Source organism: Pristiophorus japonicus, chromosome 1, assembly GCF_044704955.1.
Source record: "Pristiophorus japonicus isolate sPriJap1 chromosome 1, sPriJap1.hap1, whole genome shotgun sequence".
NCBI classification, from domain to species: Eukaryota; Metazoa; Chordata; class Chondrichthyes; family Pristiophoridae; genus Pristiophorus; species Pristiophorus japonicus.
Window position 1 is genome coordinate 462,866,871 of NC_091977.1, and position 22,284 is coordinate 462,889,154.

Here is a 22,284-nt window from a genome sequence, read left to right on the forward strand (position 1 = left end):
TGGCCGATAATTGGGCGTTGGTTTCCATTTTTATGGTAATATGGCCATTAGACTAAATCTTGGCGGTAACTGGGCGAAACCGATGGAAACCCTTGATCATATTTTGCCTCTTGATTTTAAAAAAAAACTAAAACAAGTGGCAAATGCACCATTTTAAGTTCAAGCTAGTGTTTTAAAGACATTTTGAAACGAACATGTAAACATTTTAGTGAGCTGTCATGTTTGGAAACTGATGTATATGTAGTCAAAGCTGTAATACTTGATTTCAAGCATTTTAAAAATATATATTTTCAACTTCAAAACAAGGAGAAAAAAGCTGCTCAGGACAAAGAAAGGGAAGAGAGAATAGCTGAAGCTGAAGTAGAGAATTTGAAAGGAGCCAGACACCTGGAAAATCAGAAACTTGCTGAAATCCTTGCTAAAAGGCAGTTACAGATCAAGCAGATCCCATCTGATGGTCACTGCATGTACAAAGCTATTGAAGACCAACTTACAAAGCAGAGCAGTCTATTGACCCTTGCAGAGCTCAGGACACAGGCAGCTGAATACATGAGAAGTCACGTAGATGATTTCCTACCTTTTCTGACCAACTCTAATACAGGAGACATGTATACCCCTGGTAAGTAATTAGTGTGCTTTAAGTTACTGATCTGTTAAAAAATTAACTTACAATTATGTTTGTGTTTTATGTTTGTGTTTCACAAAAGAGCAAACATTTAATGATTTCAAATATATCTGTGCTGCACCAGTTTTTCTGCTGTTAGAGGCCGTACGTATACTTTAACCAGCACATCTCCAGCAATGACTTCTCAACCTGCTCCCACATGGCCAAGTCAAGAACACCATAATGTTTTATTCCAGTCTGCTGATTTCACTCGTTTAAATAATTTTATTTCTACATATATAGTGAGGGGATCAGCTTCTGACATGTTTGCTGATGATGTCCACCTGTACTTTTCGGACGCCATCATTGACTCCATGAGTGTCACTTTGCTCAGCATCAGATTGTTTGTTGAACATCAAATTGTGGATGAGCCAGAACTTTCTAAAACTTAGTACATGTAAGGCTGCTTCCTCGGCTGTTTGCTCAGGGTGAACCTTGAGCATATTCTATGATTCATTCTATGAACCCGACAATGCAGAACTTCAAGTGTTCAAGTAATCTGCGTTTCAAACCCCATACCCTCTCCATAATTTAATCTAACAACATTGCCTGCCTGCACTGTTACTTTATCCCCACTATTACTGAAATCCTTATCTTTTGTTACCTAAAGATTTGACTTCTCCAGTGGGTGCCTCACTAGCTTCACTTTAAATAAACCATATCTTGTCCAAAACATATCTGCCTGAATCTGACCCCGCACTAACCTCACACATTGCCTCTATCTTTAATTTCCATTGGCTTCCTGTCTCTCTATGCATTGAATTCAAGATCCCCATCTTTATTTACAACTCTCTTCATGGCCTTTCCCCGCATTCTTATGTTCTTGAACTTTTGCTTCTTGTGGTTTCTCTTCTTTCCCCCCCCCCCCGCCCCGCCCCACCTTCCCCTGCATTCCAGTATTCGTGGCAGAGACTTCCATTGTGTCAGATTTCTAAACTCCTCCATTCGCTACCATTCTCCTACCATCAAAAGCCTCTTTGACCATTGTCGAGGAAATATTTAGCTTAAATTAACTCAGGCGGAGACTTTCAGAAGTGCACTTCGAGAGAATTTATTTTAAAAAGCAAGATATATCTCGGAGAGCCTGCTTGGACCGTACCAAGGCAAAACTCTGTCGTACAAGCAAATTGCACTTATCTTTATACAGAAATTGAATACAGAAATAGAAAAAGAATCTTATTCATTAGTCCCGCGAGTACAAAGGTCGTCTCGGGAGGTACATACTCTATCTATCCTTGCATAGTTTCTCTCTGTTCACAGTCTGATAAGCAAAGGCAAAAGGAGACTCCCTTTTAATACCAGATGGTCACCTAATTGCATCTCTAAGTTTCAAGGCTAAAAAGCGTGGCTATTTTTCTAGTCTTATTATTTCTTTAAGCATAGCAAAAAACAGAATTTAACCCTTCCCTCTAAATTAAGCCAGGTGTTCATAGATTCTTTCTTCCACAACCATACTTCCATGGAATCAGGATAGTCCTAGATTCCCCAACCAGCGGAAATAGTTTCTCCCTATTTACCCGATCAATTCCCCAATACATATAATACCGACACACACATGAACGTTATATATAATCTCTATATATCATAATATCTCATTGAAAATCTTATGTCTGCCACTTGACTTCCTGTTATCCCACTATCATATTTTTTGTAATTTTTTTTCATTATGATATGCCATTATAATAATCAAGGGGCTATAGTGATGGGGTAAAAGAAAACTTCTCTTCTTCAAGGTGGATTCCCTGAAATAAGGAATTGACACCAGCCCTTAACGACCACGGAATCAATCCGATGAAACCTTGGATTCAATTTTTGGATCTTTATTCAAGCATATGCAGGGGTAGCATCTCAGTCTCAGCCGCCTGAGACAGGACCTTCCCTGAGTGATGGTTTCACACACAGTTATACAGTTTCTGAGGCGTGCTGGCCTCATACACACTCATCTACGACCACCGGTTGGGCTACAACTAATTCAGCAGAGCTACATTGATTCGTTAACCCTTATCAGACTGGCTGCTGAGTGGTCTCGCAGCATCTTTATCTCCCCATAGCATGTGGAGCCGATCTCTATTGGAATGTGTTGTTCTACAGTTTTAACCTTGCTCTGGCTTTTCCAGCTTGATCTGCAGGTTTTAAAGATAAGCACACAAGCACGAGCTGTGCCCTTTAACCTGATTTCATGCCATACCCTTATTTAGGTTTTAAGTATACTTTTTACCCTCTTACATATAGAGAGGGATGAACTTAAAACAATCACTATCACTAAAGAAAATGTACTTGGTAAAATAATGGGACTAAAGTCCCCTGGACGTGATGGCTTGCATCCTGGGGTCTTAAAAGAAGTAGTTGCAGAGATAGTGGATGCATTGGTTGTAATCTACCAAAATTCCCTGGATTCTGGAGAGGTCCCAGAGGATGGGAAAACCGCAAATGTAACGCCCCTATTTTTAAAAATAAAAGTAGGCAGACAGAAAGCAGGAAACTATAGACCAGTTAGCCTAACATCCATCGCTAGGAAAATGCTGGAGTCCATTATTAAGGAAACAGTAGCAGGACATTTGGAAAAGCATAATACAGATGCAACGTCGAGAAACCGGAGTTCCGGAATGTTCCAGAATCCGGACTCCGGACCGTTCAGTGGCAGGGTCGTCCGGAATCCATAAAATGTTCTGGAATCTGGACCTGATGACCCTGCCGCTGCCCGACCTCGGGCCTCACCTCACCGCCGCTGCACTTACCTCGGGGCCTCCTCGCTGGCCCGCCCGAATACCACCTCTCCGGTGGGGGGGCCGGCCCGGACAGCTCTACAGCAGGAATCCTCCCCCCTTTCTGACATTACAAAATCCGGAAAAACCCGAACCTTGGCTTGGGTGTTTCCAGATTCGTGATGTTAGAAAACAAATCGAAAGCCCGGAATTCAGAACGGCATCAGTCCCGAGGGTTCTGGATTTTAGGCACTGCACTTGTACAGTCAAGCAGAGGCAGCATGGTTTTAGGAAAGGGAAATCATGTTTGAGAAATTTGCTGGAGTTCTTCGAGGATGTAACGAGCAGGGTAGATAAGGGGAACCAGTGGATGTGTGATGTATTTGGATTTTCAGAAGGCATTTGATAAGGTGCCACATAAAAGGTTACGACACAAGATAAGAGCTCACAGGGTTGGGGGTAATATATTGGCATGGATAGAGGATTGGTTAACTAACAGAAAGCAGTGAGTAGAAATAAATTGGTCATTTTCCGATTGGCAAATGGTAACTAGTGGGGTGCCACAGAGATTGGTGCTGGGGCCTCAACTATTTACAATCTATATTAATGACTTGGATGAAGGGACTGAGTGTAATGTAGCCAAGTTTGCTGATGACACAAAGATGGGTGGGAAAGCAAATTGTGAGGAGGACACACAAAATCTGCAAAGGGACATAGACAGGCTAAGTGAGTGGGCAAACATTTGGCAGATGGAATATAATGTGGGAAAATGTGAGGTTATCCACTTTGGCAGAAAAAATAGAAAAGCAAATCATAATTTAAATGGAGAGAAATTACAAAGTGCTGCAGTACAGAGGGACCTTTGGATCCTTGTGAATGAAACACAGTATGCAGGTACTGCAAGTGATCAGGAAGGCAAATGGAATGTTGGTCTTTATTGCAAAGGGGATGGAGTATAAAAGCAAGGAAGTCGTGCTACAACTGTACAGGGTATTGGTGAGGCCACACCTAGAATACTGCGTACAGCTTTGGTCTCCTTATTTAAGGAGCGATATACTTGCATTGGAGGCTGTTCAGAAAAGGTTCACTAGGTTGATTCCCGAGATGAAGGGGTTAAGTTATGAAGAAATGTTGAGCAGGTTGGGACTATACTCATTGGCGTTTAGAAGAATGAGAGATGATATTGAAACATATGGTACTGAGGGGGCTCGACAAGGTAGATGCAGAGAGGATGTTTCCCATCGTGGGGGAATCTAGAACATCTAGGGCATAGTTTCAGAATAAGGGATCACCCATTTAGAACTGAGATGAGGAGGTATTTCTTTCAGAGAGTGTAATTCTGTGGAATTCTCTGCCCCAGAGAGCTGTGGAGGCTGGGTCATTGAATATATTTAAGGTGGAGATAGACAGATTTTTGAGTGATAAAGGAGTGAAGGGTTATAGGGAGCATAAGGGACGTGGAGCTGAGCCCAAGATCAGATCAGACATTATCTTATTAAATAGCAGAGCAGGCTCAAGGGGCCAAATGGCCTACTACTGCTCCTATTACTTATGTTTATAATTATGTTTCCATAATTGTGTTTTGCTTGTCATGCTGTAATTACACAACTGGCCGCTTGGTGGCTTTGTGCCTAGTGCATCTTCACAAAGCCTCTCGGAACAATTCAGATCTATCTTGTGCCATTTAATTTTAGTATCTTTCAACATGCTGGAATAAATACCATTGAATCCTGGGTGTTTATTTGTTCTATTGTTCTATTTGTTCAAGCCTTTTCAGCTTGTTTAGGACTTTAGCCTGAATTATATTGAAGTTCAGATGTACTTTTTATTTTGTAAAGGGCATGTTGGTTATGTCTTTTCCCATGAATCTTTGGGAATGTAATCATTCAGAATATTTAATATTTCATGCTCAGATGATTATACCAAATGGGTAACTTTTCCTTACGAGTATGAAAGGGCGGGGAAATTGGGATTACAATAAATAGGTTCAATTGAAAAACTAAATGGAACCCTTCTGGGCTGTAATTTCTATGAATCTTATTTTAGATCCTTGGATTCCTCTTGGAGAAAAGTGGAGATAGGTATGGTGGGATAGACAGTGAAATCAGGCTGTTGTGGAAGGAGTTGGGAAAGTGTGGGTTGGGTCATTTATTCTTTAATTTTATTAAATTGTATTTTTTTACACTTCCCATGAAGAATGGTATATATTAAATCTAGAGGTGGATGTATTTAACATTATGATTTTATCTCCAGTGTGTAGAAGCTGGTACAAAATACATTAAAGGAGATTGTGTGTTGATTCCGATCACCAGTAATTCAAGAAAATACAAATTAAATTGTTAATTTTAAATCAGTAAAGGAACAAATTCAATTTTATTCAGCATGTGGTGCAACAGTCAGCAGGTTATCATCACTACTTAATTAGTGTCAATTGAAAACCTAGCACGACGCATATAAACCCATGTGCTAACCTATGAGGAAATTCACATGATGTCCGAGGGCTTCGACTATAGTTCAGTGTTAAAATGCTATTTTTTAAAAATAAAGTACTGTTGTATGCTTAAACTTCTCAATTCTAGAATGGTCCCAATGGATTGGAAGGTAGCAAATGTAATGCTGCTATTCAAGAAAGGAGGGAGAGAGAAAACGGGGAACATTAGGCCATTTAGCATGACATCAGTAGTAGGGAAAATACTAGAATCTATTATAAGATAACAGAGCACTTGGAAAATCACTGGTTAGGCAGAGTCGACACTGTTTTATGAAAGGGAAATTGTGTTTGACAAATCTATTAGTTTTTGAGGGTGTAACTAGAAACAAACATAGAAATTAGGTGCAGGAGTAGGCCATTCAGCCCTTCAAGCCTGCACCACCATTCAATAAGATTATGGCTGATCATTCAACCTCAGTACCCCTTTCTTGCTTTCTCTCCATCCATAGAAACCAGCAGGGTAGATGAGGGGGAACCAGTGGATGTGGTACATTTGGACTTTCAGAATGCATTCGATAAGGCGCCACACAAGAGGTTGTTGCACAAGATTAGGGAGCATGAGATTGGGGGTAATATGTTAGCACGGATTGAGAATTGGTTAAAGGACGGAAAACAGAGTAGGAATTTTCGAGATGCATGTATCACGTGGAGTGCTGCAAGGATCAGTACTTGGGCCTCAGCTATTTACAATCTCTATATTAATGACTTGGATGAGGGGACCGAGTGTAATTTATCCACGTTTGCTGACTATACAAAGTTAGGTGGGAAAGTAGGCTGTGAGGAGGATGTAGAGGCTGCAAAGGGATATAGACAGATTAAGTGATTGGACAAGAAAGTGGCAGATGGAATATAATGTGGGGAAGTGTGACATTTTCCATTTTGATTGGAAGAATAGTAAAGCAGAATATCTTAAGTTGAGAGACTAGTAAATGTTGGTTTTCAGAGGGTTTTGGATGTCATTGAACAAGAATCACGGAAAGTTAATATGCAGGTACAGCATGTAATTAGGAAGGCAAACGGCATGTTGATCTTTATTGCAAGGGGGTTGCAATAAAGATCAACTTACTGCAATTGTATAAGGCTTTGATGAGACCACACCTGGAGTACTGTGTACAATTTTGGTCTCTTTACTGAAGGAAGGATCTACTTGCCTTAAAGGAGATGCAATGAAGGTTCACTGGATTGTTTCTGGGATGAAAGGGTTGTCCTATGAGGAGAGATTGAGTAGAATGGGTCTATATTCTCTGGAGTTTCGAAGAATGATCTCATTGAAACATAAAACATTCTTTGTGGGCTTGACAGGGTAGGTGCTGAGAGGCTGTTTCCCCTGACTGGAGAGCCAAGAACGAGGGGTCACAGTCTCCGAATAAGGAGTTGGCCATTTTGGTCTGAGATAAGGAGAATTTTTTTCACTCTTTGGAATTTTCTACCCCAGAGGGCTGTGGATGCTCAGTTGATGAGTATATTCAAGACTGAGATCGATACATTCTTGCTCACTAACGGAATCAAGGGATATGGGGATAGGGTAGGAAAGTGGAGTTGATGTAGAATTTCAGCCATGACCTTATTGAATGGTGGAACAGGCTCGAGTGGCTGTATGGCCATACTATATCAGTATACTATATTATTTGGATCTGGCCATGTTTGAAGTTCTTACTCTTTAAACAGTACAATTTGTGGGGTGGAGACACATTGCAATTGGAGTGCCACAGAATGGTTGGATGTGGGTTTGTGTCCACAATTACCCACATGCTGAGTTCCTGACTGGGGACAATATTTTTTTAATGTTGAATTTAAAAATCTAATTACAAAGCCTTTGATTTCAGTCTTTTGTTTGGAGGAAATAATGTGAAGTGTATGATACTTTTTGCTTTGCAACTTTATTTTTCTTTTTCTTTTTCTATCATCATACTTTCAAAAGTATCTCTCTTTCAGAGGAATTTGAAAAGTACTGTGATGAGGTAGCCAACACAACAGCCTGGGGTGGACAACTTGAGGTAAGGAATTGTTATTTTACTGTTATTTTTAGATCATATTCATGCTGATTTATAGGTAATAATAGAAGTAATCTATCAACACAAAAGCTAGTCCGTTTCCTGGAATAATGTTCTCACTGTGTCCTTTAGCTAATCATAACCAGTACATTCTGTGTTAAACTTGCACGCTGCTGTCCTGGTAATGAGGAGGTGTCTAATTTCAAGTGGAGATACTGGATGTGATTGTAGTCAGAATGTATGTTTTTTTTTAATTTTATACAAGATAACCCTTCATTTTGCCACCCTGGCTATTACTTGGCACAAATTTTCCAAACAACCTGCCTTCGAGGAAGTTAATTTAATTCTGCTTTTCTAAGAACATAAGAAATTGGATCAGGAGTAGGCTAGTCGGCCCTTCAAATGTTGTTTTTGGAATAATATCTAGCTATGTGGTCTGTCTGCCTTGTGATGATTGTTATAAATACTACCCAAACTAATTTCATAGACTTGTGTTGGCCAGTAGAGCAGCGAGGCTTCTGTTACTACTTTTCTTGGTTCTTGTCATCTCAATCTGCTAACATCCATCTATTGTTGTCTCTGTAGATCCCTTCATTGATTTAATTCTACCCTCTTCGAAGTATGTTAGTATCTAGAGTGACATGCTCTAATTTACACACATGTATTCTGTTTATGATCCTATAATATTTTATTATTACATAGATGGCCTGCACAGCATAGGGAATCTTTAAGGGCTTCAGTAAAACTGTATTTGTATGTCCATGCCATTTTTCTACAGTTTGTAATATCTTGTACAAAAGTGGTGGAGTGGGGAAAGATATGTGCATATAAATATATCTGAACTCCAGAGAGCTTCTCCAAAGCTGAAGTTGCCAGGGCTATTCTTGCTCTGTTTTCATTCTTCACAATGTTACCAGGATCAGTTTTGCTTACCAAGTATTGAAATTGGTACAGCAATTCCAGAGCCTCTGTTCCAGTCATAATACCGAAACGTTAACTCTGTTTCTCTCTCCACAGAATGCTGCCTGACCCGCTGAGATTTCCAGCATGTTCTGTTTTTATTCCAGATTCCAGCATCCACAGTATTTTGCTTTTGTAATAATATTAATTTGGTTCCTTTTGCTTGTTACTTCTGCTTTGATTGTATTTTTACATCATAGTGATGTCATAAATTTTACTTCTCTAAGCCAATTCATGTATTGTTTCATTTCAGCTGCGAAAACTGTCCTCAAGTGGAAATTTAAAATCTTCCTGCTATGTACTTTTGCTCTACGTTCCAAACCATTTAATGCTTCTGTTGTGATGTTTTTCAAGCCAATGTTAATAGTTGGTAAAAATAAATTTTGTCTGTCTTTTAACTATTTTAGAGACCAGTCACTGAGCTCAATACTGCATCTGTTCAGACTGAATTAAATTCAAATCGCAAAGATGAAAGGGATGATTGCACATACAATCTCTACGTGTATTAATTCTTTTTGGGTTGCAGTCAAAGTTGCAAAATGATGGAAATATCTAATATTTGTTTAATTCCTTACAGTTGAGGGCTTTGTCACAGGTTTTGAAAATGCCAGTGGAGGTTATACAAGCAGACTCTACTCCAATTACAATAGGTGAAGAGTACAGGAGGAAACCAATAATTCTTGTGTAAGTGAAAACTCTCTTGGGGATTTTACTACCAACTACAATAATACTTGTGCAATATTGTAGGTTTTTTTTCATCAAATTGAAAAAAAGGTTACTAGGATCAGATATTCCTATTCAGAAACATGTATTTCCTGGTCACACACTAGCATTGGGGAGGGAGATGGCTGCAACTGCAAGCCTGGATGACATTCCTTCCACTTTGTAAGTGTGCTAAGAGTACATGATTTCCTTCCTCTGATCACAAGAAAGAGCTCAGCCTCTGCTCAGAACAGTACAGCTGAGATAACGAACAAAGTGGTATTAATCTTAATTACCTGCAAAACAGACTTGCCTATATCTACTATACATAAAATTTGGTAGGTGGGTCACAACATTGCATTTCAAATTGAAATCGCTATATTAACCTCTGCTGATGAGTTTCATTTTATATTTACCTGCAATATTTGTTAGCCTGTAGATGACACAAGTTAATATTACATGACAGCCTTCTATATGAAACTTTGGGGGAAAAAAATTAATAATAAAAGATGGAAACAAATCATGGCCAATTTATTGTTCAAAAATTATTTTCTCAATTTTCTTTGGTATATCACGGGCTGTCGACAGACCATATTTCTGATCCCAGCATCACTGGCCTCAGCAATCTGGCCTTGCAGTATTTATTTTTAAAGTCCCTTTCTCCCTCGATGTTTCAGGCCTGACTTTCTGCTGGCCTCTTGTTGCTCTGTACCTCTGACTACATATTCCCTGCCCTTTCTTAAATTTTATCTAAAAGATTTGCCACTCACACCCAGTCTTGAGCACATCACTCCCTGCTATGGACCTATATTGCATGGTAGCATCGAGGTTATGTTACTGGACTAGTGACTGGATGATCCGGAGATATGAGTTCACCAAGACAGCTGGGGAATTTAAAATCAATTTTAAAAAATAAAAAAATCTGGAATTTAAAACTAGTAAGCACGAAACTATCGGATTGTTGTGCAAACCTATCTGATTAATGAATTCGAGAACAAAATCTGCCTTCCTTACCAGGTTTGGCTTTTTTGACTCCAGACCCACAGCAATGTGGTTTACTCTTAACTGCTTTCTGAAATGGCCTAGCAAGCTACTTGGATGGCTCACCTCCACTTTCTCAAAGGTAATTAGGGATGGGCAATAAATGCTAGCCTTCTCAGCAATGCCTACATCCCGTGAATGAAATTAAAAACAAAACAATTGTAGATTAGACATGTTGGTAGCTTAATACAGCAGCCCAATATGTTCCAAAGCTGACATTGAGCACTTCTCATTGGGATAAGAAGAAACCAGTTATTGCATCAGAGATGCTGACCGAGATGTCTCCAATTCGACAGGTCAGAATTCAAATATCAGCAAAAAGTACATTTATGTAACTACAAATGCTACAGCCATCTAAATGCTGTAATTGTAGTGCAACACTTTAATATAAAGGGAAACGCCATATTCTTTCAGGCGAAGCACATATCCAATATTAAAATAGTTTTAACACTGAAAACATTTTCTAAATTGCTAGCAGTGAATCTCTTGTGGCATTATCACAGTTAGTTGAAGGATATGCTATTTTGTAACAATCAGTCAGGAGTTCAGCCAGAAATGGGACTATTGCTTATTCTTTGTAATACTACTTCATATCATGTAATACTACTTCAATCTTAATATTATGTTGAATACTATTTTTTTTCTCATTTACAGGTACATGAGACATGCATATGGTTTAGGAGAACATTATAACTCTGTAGAACAATTAACTGACTCAGCAACAGAAGATGTATGCTAAATACTGATCAGCGTTGACATTTTATTTTTTACATGAAAGTATTTGAATTTCTCAATGTTGTTTTTCCGTTGAGCTGAAAACTGTACTTTGTGCACAGTTCATGTGGAGAATTTGAAAATGATGATGCATATCCCAGTTTTTTTTCCTGGATAGACCATTTAATTGTGAGAGGACCAGTAATAAAAGCTGAATGAAGACTGTATGTGTTCATCGGGGTTAAACATTTCAGTGATCCTGCTGTTCAGTATATGCTGTGCATAGTGAGACAAATAAAATTTCAGATGTCAAAAGGAATGGAGATGAACCCAATAGATTGTCTCGATCACTGTTTTTGTTTTTATGAAGTTTTCAGTAAAAGAAAGTTGTTTAGAATTTGCAGCAGTTTATTTCAATTTATTATTCAGTGCTATAGAACAAACATGCAATGCTTACTATGTATATTTTGTGCCATTCAAGACACATTGTGCTGAGATAAAGATTGCAAAGATCTGTGAGTATTTTTGAGTTTAAGATGCATAAAATATCATTTTCAGAGATTGTGGAATAGACAAAATAATTTTGAAGGCAGCTTTATTTTTAAAAATAATCTTCAGCTGACCTATTTTGAGTTTTGAAAAGAAAACTGAAACAACTTCTTACCATCACAAAAAGTAGTCTTTCCAGTTTTCTCCCTCATCACAGAAATGGGATGCAGCTACATGGATGTTGGCTTCCCCCGACAGCCTCAACCAAATGGACATTTGCTGAATGATCATCCACAGTGAGTGTTGAAGGACTGCATGGTCAAGCCCATTCCTATCCTATCCTATCAACCGAATCCATGCGTTCTTTCCAGCAGGAGCCAGTGGATAGAAATCAGGAGCAAGACCTCTGGCAGACTCTTTCTTAAAAAAAAATCTTCAAATCTGTTGAATTTTACTGGAAAAACATAAATGTTTTAGTCGCACTTTGGAAAAAATTGTGCATCTCTGTGGGAAAAAAAGCTCTTCAATATACTGTGTTAGAGTCAGGGGGAAGAGATAGAAAATAGGTGCAGGAGTAGGCCATTCGGCCCTTCTAGCCTGCATCGCCATTCAATGAGTTCATGGCTGAACATGCAACTTCAGTACCCCATTCCTGCTTTCTTGCCATACCCCTTGATCACCCTAGTAGTAAGGACTTCATCTAACTCCTTTCTGAATATATTTAGTGAATTGGCCTCAACAACTTTCTGTGGTAGAGAATTCCACAGGTTCACCACTCTCTGGGTGAAGAAGTTTCTCATCTTGATCCTAAATGACTTACCCCTTATCCTTAGGCTGTGACCCCTGGTTCTGGACTTCCCCAACATTGGGAACATTCTTCCTGCATCTAACCTGTCCAAACCCATCAGAATTTTAAACGTTTCGATGAGGTCCCCTCTCATTCTTCTGAACTCCAATGAATACAAGCCCAGTTGATCCAGTCTTTCTTGATAGGTCAGTCCCACCATTCCGCGAATCAGTCTGGTGAACCTTCGCTGCACTCCCTCAATAGCAAGAATGTCCTTCCTCAGGTTAGGAGACCAAAACTGTACACAATACTCCAGGTGTGGCCTCACCAAGGCCCTGTACAACTGTAGCAATACCTCCCTGCCCCTGTACTCAAATCCCCTCGCTATGAAGGCCAACATGCTATTTGCTTTCTTAACCGCCTGCTGTACCTGCATGCCAACCTTCAATGATTGATGTACCATGACACCGAGGTCTCGTTGCACCTCCCCTTTTCCTAATCTGTCACCATTCAGATAATAGTCTGTCTCTCAGGTTATCCACTTTGGTGGTAAAAACAAACATTTATCCACATTATACTTCATCTGCCATGCATTTGCCCACTCACCTAACCTATCCAAGTCGCTCTGCAGCCTCATAGAATCCTCCTTGCAGCTCACACTGCCACCCAACTTAGTGTCATCCACAAATTTGGAGATACTACATTTAATCCCCTCATCTAAATCATTAATATACAGTGTAAACAGCTGGGGCCCCAGCACAGAACCTTGCGGTACCCCACTAGTCACTGCTTGCCATTCTGAAAAGTCCCCATTTACTCCTACTCTTTGTTTCCTGTCTGACAACCAGTTCTCAATCCATGTCAGCACACTACCCCCAATCTCATGTGCTTTAACTTTGCACATTAATCTCTTGAGTGGGACCTTGTCGAAAGCCTTCTGAAAGTCCAAATATAACCACATCAACTGGTTCTCCCTTGTCCACTCTACTGGAAACATCCTCAAAAAATTCCAGAAGATTTGTCAAGCATGATTTCCCTTTCACAAATCCATGCTGACTTGGACCTATCATGTCACCTCTTTCCAAATGCACTGCTATGACATCCTTAATAATTGATTCCATCATTTTACCCACTACCGATGTCAGGCTGACCGGTCTATAATTCCCTCTTTTCTCTCTCCCTCCTTTTTTAAAAAGTGGGGTTACATTGGCCACCCTCCACTCGATAGGAACTGACCCAGAGTCAATGGAATGTTGGAAAATGACTGTCAATGCATCCGCTATTTCCAAGGCCACCTCCTTAAGTACTCTGGGATGCAGTCCATCAGGCACTGGGGATTTATCGGCCTTCAATCCCATCAATTTCCTAGAGTGCATAAGGGATGGTTTTCTAGACCAATATGTCGAGGAATCAACTAGTAGGGGGGAGGCCATCTTAGACTGGGTGTTGTGTAATGAGAGAGGATTATGCCTGGTGCAGCTTGAAAACATGATACCTCAATATGTCACACATGTTTGGAGTTCTCCATTTGCACCTGTCAGTGACTTGCCACAGACCATCTCCGATAACTCCACAACAAAACTGACAAAGTGGAAACGAAAAGGAAAATCAACTGATTTCAGTTGAGCAAGCACCACTGGCATGTAAGGAAATGTTAGCAAATGAGTTTTATGATGGGAAAGAGTGAAGCAGGCTGCAAACACTTTAATGCTTTTAAACTTGTGTATCTATTCAACAGTGAGGTACAACAAAACAGATCCCATTTTTAGAACATGAGTAATGGTCGCGCTACAGTGAGCAACACTTGGACTAATGACAATGTTGCCATTTATAGTGTCAATGTTCCAGGGTGTTTCACAGCAGGTCAAAAGACGGCATGATGAGGGAGAAAAGTTGGTGCAGGTGACAGAAGGTTTGGTCAAAGAGGTAGATTTTGAAAGGCTTTTGAAGACTGGGAAAGAGGTGGCAATGGCAAGGTGAAGAATTTTCAGTAAAATGTTGCAGAGTGCATGGATCGGAGGAGGGTTAGGGGTGAGGAGAGGACTTGATGAGCATTACTGGGTGGCAAGTGTTGTGCTCCTAACGCAGATGAGACTGCACACAGGGAGGTTAAAGTAACAGTGACCTCAAGTCTTTATTAAGACACTCCAGAGTGAGGAACAAGTCTTAGGGGCTGGCTTATATACAGTGCCCCCAAGGGATGCTGGCATCCCTTGGGACTTCAGGGGATGCGCTCCCTGGTGGCTGAACATGGGAGTGCATGCTTTACAGATACACAACATCACTTCCTCCCCCGCCCCCAAAGTCAAAGTGAAAACTATTTACAAGGTGAGGCGGTCAGGAGCCTTTCTTTCCCTGGTGAACCGCCTCGGTACAAATGTCTGTTCTGATGTGTTGGCTGTGCCCGCGCTGGGCTGGTGCTGAGCCTGACCTTGCTAGGCTGTTGGGTGTGATGGGTTCGATTTCCTGGGCCGGTGGGGTGTCGTTGATCCTTTGGGTGTGTGTTGTGGGCTCGAAAAGGGTGGTGTCTGCTGTGGGTTGTTCAGGGCAGTCTGAACTGCAGCCTCGTTTGGTCCAGGTGCTTTCTGCAAATTTGTCCGTTGTCTCGTTTGACTACAAACACCCTACTCCCTTATTTAGCTATCACCGTGCCCGCGATCCACTTGGGACCATTTCCATAGTTTAGCACATACATAGGGTCATTCAGATCAATTTCCTGTGACACAGTGGCGCGACCATCGTTTACAGTTTTGTTGCTGCCGCCTGCTCTTTACCTGATCATGTAGGTTGGGGTGAACCAGCAAGAATCTGGTTTTAAGTTTCCTTTTCACGAGTAGCTCAGCCGTGGGCACCCCTGTGAGCGAGTGGGGTCTCGTGCAGTAGCTGAGCAGTACTTGGGACAGGCGGGTTTGGAGTGAGCCTTCTGTGACTCGTTTAAGGCTCTGTTTGTTTGTCCTGCCCACTCTGCCTGCCCATTGGAAGCTGGTTTAAATGGGGCTGAGGTGACATGTTTGATCCCATTGCGGGTCATGAATTATTTAAATTCGGCACTGGTGAAACATGACCCGTTGTCACTGACCAGTATGTCAGGCAGGCCGTGGGTGGCAAACATGGCCCTCAGGCTTTCAATGGTGGCGGTGGCGGTGCTTCCCGACATTGATTCATATTCAATCTATTTTGAAAAAGCATCCAGCACCACCAGGAACATTTTACCGAGAAACGGGCCCGTATAGTCAACATGGATCCTCGACCATGGCCTGGAGGGCCAGGACCACAAACTTAGTGGTGCCTCTTTGGGCGCGTTGCTCAACTGAGCACACATACGCTGCATTGCCGTACACAGGACTCTAAGTCAGAGTCGATACCGGGCCACCACACGTGGGATCTGGCTATCGCTTTCATCATTACTATACCCGGCTGTGTGCTGTGGAGATCTGAGATGAACGTCTCCCTGCCCTTTTTGGGTAGCACTACGTGGTTACCCCACAACAGGCAGTCTGACTGAATGGACAGCTCGTCCTTTCGCCGTTGGAACGGCTTGATTAGCTCTTGCATTTCAATGGGGATGCTGGCCCAGCTCCCATGCCGTACACAGTTTTTTTTACCAGGGACAGCAGAGGATCTTGGCTAGTCCAAGTCCTAATCTGGCAGGCCGTGACATGTGATTTATCATTTTCAAACACTTCCATGACCATCAACAAGTCTGGGGGCTGCGCCGCCATCAACAAGTTTGCAGGCTGCGCCATTTCCACACCTGTAGTGGGCAATGGTTGCCGACTGAGAGCATCCGCACATTTTTCGGTGCCTGGCCTGTGGCAGATGGTATAGTTATACACTGATAGTGCGAGTGCCCACCTTTGTATGCGGGTTGAGGCATTCGTATTTATCCCCTTGTTTTCAGTGAACAGGTATATGAGGGGCTTGTGATTGGTTTCCAGCTCAAATTTGAGGCCAAACAGGTACTGATGCATTTTCTTTACCCTGAACACACACACTAATGCCTCTTTCTTAATCATGCTGTAGGCCCTCTCAGCCTTTGACAAGCTCCTGGAGGCGTAGGCGACAGGTTGCAACTTCCCCGCAACGTTAGCTTGTTGCAATACACACCCGACTCCGTACGATGACGCATCACATGCTAACACATGCTACACGTGTTAAAGAATACAAGCAGCTTGTTGGAGCATAAAATGTTTCTGGCTTTCTCAAAAGCAATTACTTATTTTGTTCCCCCATATCCAGTTCTCACCTTTACACAGTAACACATGTAGGGGCTCTAAGAGGGTGCTTACCCCCGGTAGGAAGTCACCAAAATAGTTGAGGAGTCCCAGGAACGACCGCAGCTCCGTAACGTTCTGTGGCCTAGGCGCGTTCCTGATAGTCTCTGTCTTGGCGTCTGTGGGCCGAGTGCCGTCCGCCACGATCTTTCTCCCCAAAAACTCCACTTCTGTTGCCATGAAGACGCATTTCAACCTCTTCAGCCGCAGCCCTACGCGATCCAGTCACTGGAGGACCGCCTCCAGGTTTTGTAGGTGCTCGACGGTGTCCCGACCTGTGACCAATATGTCCTGAAAAACCACCGTGCATGGTACCGACTTGAGTAGGTTCTCCATGTTTCTCTGGAAGATCGCTGCAGCCGACCAAATTCCAAACGGGCATCTGTTGTGGATGAACAGTCCCTCGTGCGTGTTGATGCAGGTGAGGCCCTTCGAAGTCTCCTGCAGCTTCTGCGTCATGTAGGCCGAAGTCAGGTCGAGCTTGGTGAACGTCTTGCCTCCTGCCAGCGTCGTAAATAGGTTGTCTGCCTTAGGTAGCGGCTATTGGTCCTGTAGCGAGAGACGATTAATAGTTACTTTATAATCGCTGCAAATCCTGAATGTGCCATTACTTTTGAGTACTGGAACAATCGGGCCGGCCCACTCGCTGAATTCCACTGGGGAGATGATGCCCTCGCGTTGCAGCCTGTCCAGCTCGATTTCCACTCTCTCGCTCATCATGGGCCCAAGTTTCCACATGATTCGCGCCTGATTTTTAGGAGCAACTGGTGGAGAACGGACTATCTTAGAAATCGCAATTCTCCACATTTTTTTTTCTGCAGTTCTAGTCAGGTAGAACAGTTCTACTTTGGAACAGAATTTTTTCTTCAAAAGGGGGTGTGTCCGGCCACTGACGCCTGATTTAAAAGTTTCCACAGTGAAAACGTACTCCAAACTAAAGTAGAATGGAGCAAGTGAAGATTTTTGTAGAACTGAAAAACCTGTTCTACACATTAAAAAATCAGGCGCAGGTTACAAATTAGGCGTCCAGAACGAGGTGGGGGGCGGAAGGGAAGTAATCCTTATTTATACTTATACAAATATTATACAAATAAATCCAACCTGAATAAACATTTATAAGCAAAGAAAAGATTAAATAAACCATCTTCCTACCTGTGTGAAAGTGCTTCGGGGGAGGCGGGGAGCAGGTGTCGGGTCTGGTCTGGTCCGGAGGCGGGGGGCGGGGGGGGAGCGGGTGTTGGGTCTGGTCTGGTCCGGAGGCGGGGGGCGGGGGGGGAGCGGGTGTCGGGTCTGGTCTGGTCCGGAGGCGGGGGGCGGGGGGGGAGCAGGTGTCGGGTCTGGTCTGGTCCGGAGGCGGGGGGCGGGGGGGGAGCGGGTGTTGGGTCTGGTCCGGAGGCGGGGGGCGGGGGGGGAGCGGGTGTTGGGTCTGGTCTGGTCCGGAGGCGGGGGGCGGGGGGGGAGCAGGTGTCGGGTCTGGTCTGGTCCGGAGGCGGGGGGCGGGGGGGGAGCGGGTGTTGGGTCTGGTCCGGAGGCGGGGGGCGGGGGGGGAGCGGGTGTTGGGTCTGGTCCGGAGGCGGGGGGCGGGGGGGGAGCGGGTGTCGGGTCTGGTCCGGAGGCGGGGGGCGCGGGTGTCGGGTCTGGTCCGGAGGCAGGGGGGGTCGGGGAGCGGGTGTCGGGTCTGGTCTGGTCCGGAGGCAGGGGGGGTCGGGGAGCGGGTGTCGGGTCTGGTCTGGTCCGGAGGCAGGGGGGGTCGGGGAGCGGGTGTCGGGTCAGGTCTGGTCCGGAGGCAGGGGGGGAGGGGAGCGGGTGTCGGGTCTGGTCTGGTCCGGAGGCGGGGGGCGGGGGGGGAGCGGGTGTTGGGTCTGGTCCGGAGGCAGGGGGGGAGGGGAGCGGGTGTCGGGTCTGGTCTGGTCCGGAGGCGGGGGGCGGGGGGGGAGCGGGTGTCGGGTCTGGTCCGGAGGCAGGGGGGGTCGGGGAGCGGGTGTCGGGTCTGGTCTGGTCCGGAGGCAGGGGGGGAGGGGAGCGGGTGTCGGGTCTGGTCTGGTCCGGAGGCGGGGGGCGGGGGGGGAGCGGGTGTTGGGTCTGGTCCGGAGGCAGGGGGGGAGGGGAGCGGGTGTCGGGTCTGGTCCGGAGGCGGGGGGGCGCGGGTGTCGGGTCTGGTCCGGAGGCGGGGGGGGGGGGAGCAGGTGTCGGGTCTGGTCTGGTCCGGAGGCAGCGGGGGAGGGGAGCGGGTGTCGGGTCTGGTCCGGAGGCAGTGGGGGGCAGGGGAGCGGGTGTCGGGTCTGGTCCGGAGGCGGGGGGGGGGAGCGGGTGTCGGGTCTGGTCCGGAGGCAGGGGGGGAGGGGAGCGGGTGTCGGGTCTGGTCCGGAGGCAGTGGGGGGCAGGGGAGCGGGTGTCGGGTCTGGTCCGGAGGCAGCGGGGGAGGGGAGCGGGTGTCGGGTCTGGTCCGGAGGCGGGGGGGGCGGGGAGCGAGTGTCGGGTCTGGTCCGGAGGCAGCGGGGGAGGGGAGCGGGTGTCGGGTCTGGTCCGGAGGCGGGGGGGGCGGGGAGCGAGTGTCGGGTCTGGTCCGGAGGCGGGGGGGGCGGGGAGCGAGTGTCGGGTCTGGTCCGGAGGCAGCGGGGGAGGGGAGCGGGTGTCGGGTCTGGTCCGGAGGCGGGGGGGGCGGGGAGCGAGTGTCGGGTCTGGTCCGGAGGCGGGGGGGGCGGGGAGCGAGTGTCGGGTCTGGTCCGGAGGCGGGGGGGGCGGGGAGCGAGTGTCGGGTCTGGTTGTGGGGGGAGCAGGAGCTGGCCGTGGGAGGAGCCTTATTCACGCAGCCCCAGTAAGGCCATTCAGCCAGGGCTAGGGGCTGCGTGCTTCGGGCCCCTCCCACACAGTTCGGCGCCTGGAGCTACTGCACTTGCGTGCCCACTGTAGTGCGCATGTGCAGAGGTCCCGGCACTGTTTTCAGCGCAGGGACCTAGCTCTGCCCCCCCACAGCTCGTGCTGGCTGCGCCGAGGGCCAGAGGACCTGCAAGTAGGTGGAGAATACCGAGGATTTTTTTAGGCGCACTTTGTGGCGCGACAAACGGGCGTCCAGATCGGGACTGCGCCGTTCTAGGCGCGTGTGGAAACTTGGGCCCCATGTGAGGTACCACTCGCGCCTTGTGGTGAATGGGTCGTGCCTCTGGGACCAAGTGGATCCACACCTTCGCCCTGGAAAAGTTTCCAATGCCTGACTCAAAAAGGGAAGGAAATTTGTAAAGAACCTGGGTACATGAAGCCTCATCGACATGTGATAGCGCTTGGCTGTCATCCCAGTTCCAGCGGATTTTGCCCAGCCAGCTCCTTTTAAGCAGTGTGGGGCCATCGCCTGAACAATTTGGAGTGGCAGCTCGCACACCATGCCCTTATAGGTGACCTTGACCATGGCGCTGTCCAGGACAGTGATGAGCTCTTTGGTGTACGTTCTCAGTTTCATGTGGATGGGGCTCAGGGCTGGTCTGAGTGCCTTGTTGCACCACAGTCTCTCAAACATCTTTTTACTCATGATGGATGGGCTAGCGCCAGTGTCCAGTTCCATGGCTATGGGTAAACCATTCAATTTTACATTTAGCATTATAGGTGACATGTCGTTGAAAATGTGTACACCCTGTGTACTTCAGCAACTGCCTCCTCTCTCTGAGGCTCGAAGTTGCTTTGATCAACCATGGACCGATCTTCCTCTGCCACATAGTGGTTAGGATGTTTTGCAGAGCTTGCAGCTCGTCTGCAAGCTTGTTGGAGGTGCCCCATTGTTCCACAGCTCTTGCAAACATACCCTATGAAGCGGCATGAATAGGCTGAATGGAAGCCTCCACAACGCCAACAAGGTGTGAATTGCCTTGCATTCATCCTTTGTTGCGGACTCTGAGTCATCTGGGTCACCTGAGGCCTGCTGGCAGTTGCAGACTCATGGTTTCTGCCTTGTACATTTCTGCTTGCAAACACAGTTGCCGGGGGTGATGATGCACTCCAATCCCTCCGGCACCCACCTCTCGCGGAAGGCCGTGAGCATCTTTGATTTAAGTTACTGCTAAGTTGAATTTATTGCCCCTCCCCTTTTAGCCAGGGGGCACTTGTATAATTTGTGTTTGTAGTGCCCGCAAAAAAAAACAAGGGGGCACTTGAAAAGTTCTTGGAGTGTGACCTCCCTTTAATCAGGGGGAACTTGATTGTGCCCTCAACTATTTTGTTGCAACCAAAGGGTATAACAGGAATTGTGTTATCTGCTCAACTGCCTCTGTCTCCTTCAGACCTATTAGCTCTGAGAAACCATTACGGTTCTGCAGGGAAGGATGGGATGAAGACAGCAAAAGATAGTCTTGATTTCTGATACAAAGAAAATCATGAGTTCTTCACCTTTGTTGGTGGTGATGGAGCAGGAGGCAGGTACGTGGTGATTTTAAGAATGTAAGAAATGGGAGCAGTAATAGACCATATGGCCCCTTGTGTCTGCTCCGCCATTCAATAATATCATGGCTTACTTGCCTCAATTCCACTTTTCCGCCCTATCCCCATAACCCTTGATTCCCTTAGTGTCCAAAAATCTATCGATCTCCATCTCGAGTAAAGTCAATGACTGAGAATACACAGCACACTGAGGTAGAGAAGTCCAAAGATTTCCAACCCCCGAGTGAAGAACTTTCTCCCCATCTCAGTCCTAAATTGCTGACCTCTTATCCTGACACTAATACCCCTAGTTCTGGACTCTTATCAGAGGAAACAGCCTCTCAGCATTGACCCTGTCAAGCCCTCCAAGAATGTTTTACAGTTCAATGAGATCACCTGATTCTTCTAAACGCCAGAGAATATCAGGCCATTCTACTCAATCACTCCTCATAGAATAACCCTCCCATCCCAGGAATTAATATAGTGAACCTTTGTTACAACCTCTCTAAGGCAAATATATCCTTCCTTAGGTAAGGAGCCCAAAACGGTACACTGTACTCATGGTGTGGTCTTACCAAAGCACTATATAATTGCAGCAAGACTTCCTTACGCTTGTACTCCAACCCCCTTGCTGCAAAGGCTAACATACAATTTACCTTCCTAATTGCTTTCTGTTACCTCCATGTTAACTTTGTGATTTGTGTACAATCACAACCAAATCTCTCTGAATATCAACATTTATTCGTCTCGTCATTTAAAAAGTGTTCTCCTTTTCTTCCTACCAAAGTGGATAATTTCACATTATATTCCATCTGCCACCTTCTTGCCCACTCACTTACCCCATTGCAACCTCTTTGCTTGTTCACAAATTTTCCACCTAGCTTTGTATCATCTGCAAACTTGGAAACATTACACTCAGTCCCCTCATAGAAACATAGAAATTTACAGCGCAGAAGGCAGCCATTCTGGCCCAGTGTGTCCGTGCCGGCCGACAAAGAGCCACACGGCCCTTGGTCAGCAGCCCTAAAGGTTACATATGAACCTATGAACAATGAC

At 45.2% G+C, this 22,284-nt stretch overlaps 1 protein-coding gene across 1 annotated transcript in view; it reads left to right on the forward strand.

Annotated features, from left to right (window-relative positions):
- Positions 1-11,668, forward strand: part of otud6b (OTU deubiquitinase 6B) — a 36,805-nt gene extending 25,137 nt beyond the window's left edge. Inside the window, exons 4-7 of the mRNA XM_070893843.1 lie at positions 307-619; positions 7,796-7,857; positions 9,392-9,498; positions 11,212-11,668. Coding sequence (XP_070749944.1) covers positions 307-619; positions 7,796-7,857; positions 9,392-9,498; positions 11,212-11,296 — 567 coding nt within the window. The 3' untranslated portion in view covers positions 11,297-11,668. The remainder of the gene's footprint in view (positions 1-306; positions 620-7,795; positions 7,858-9,391; positions 9,499-11,211) is intronic.
- The last annotated feature ends 10,616 nt before the right edge of the window (positions 11,669-22,284 follow it).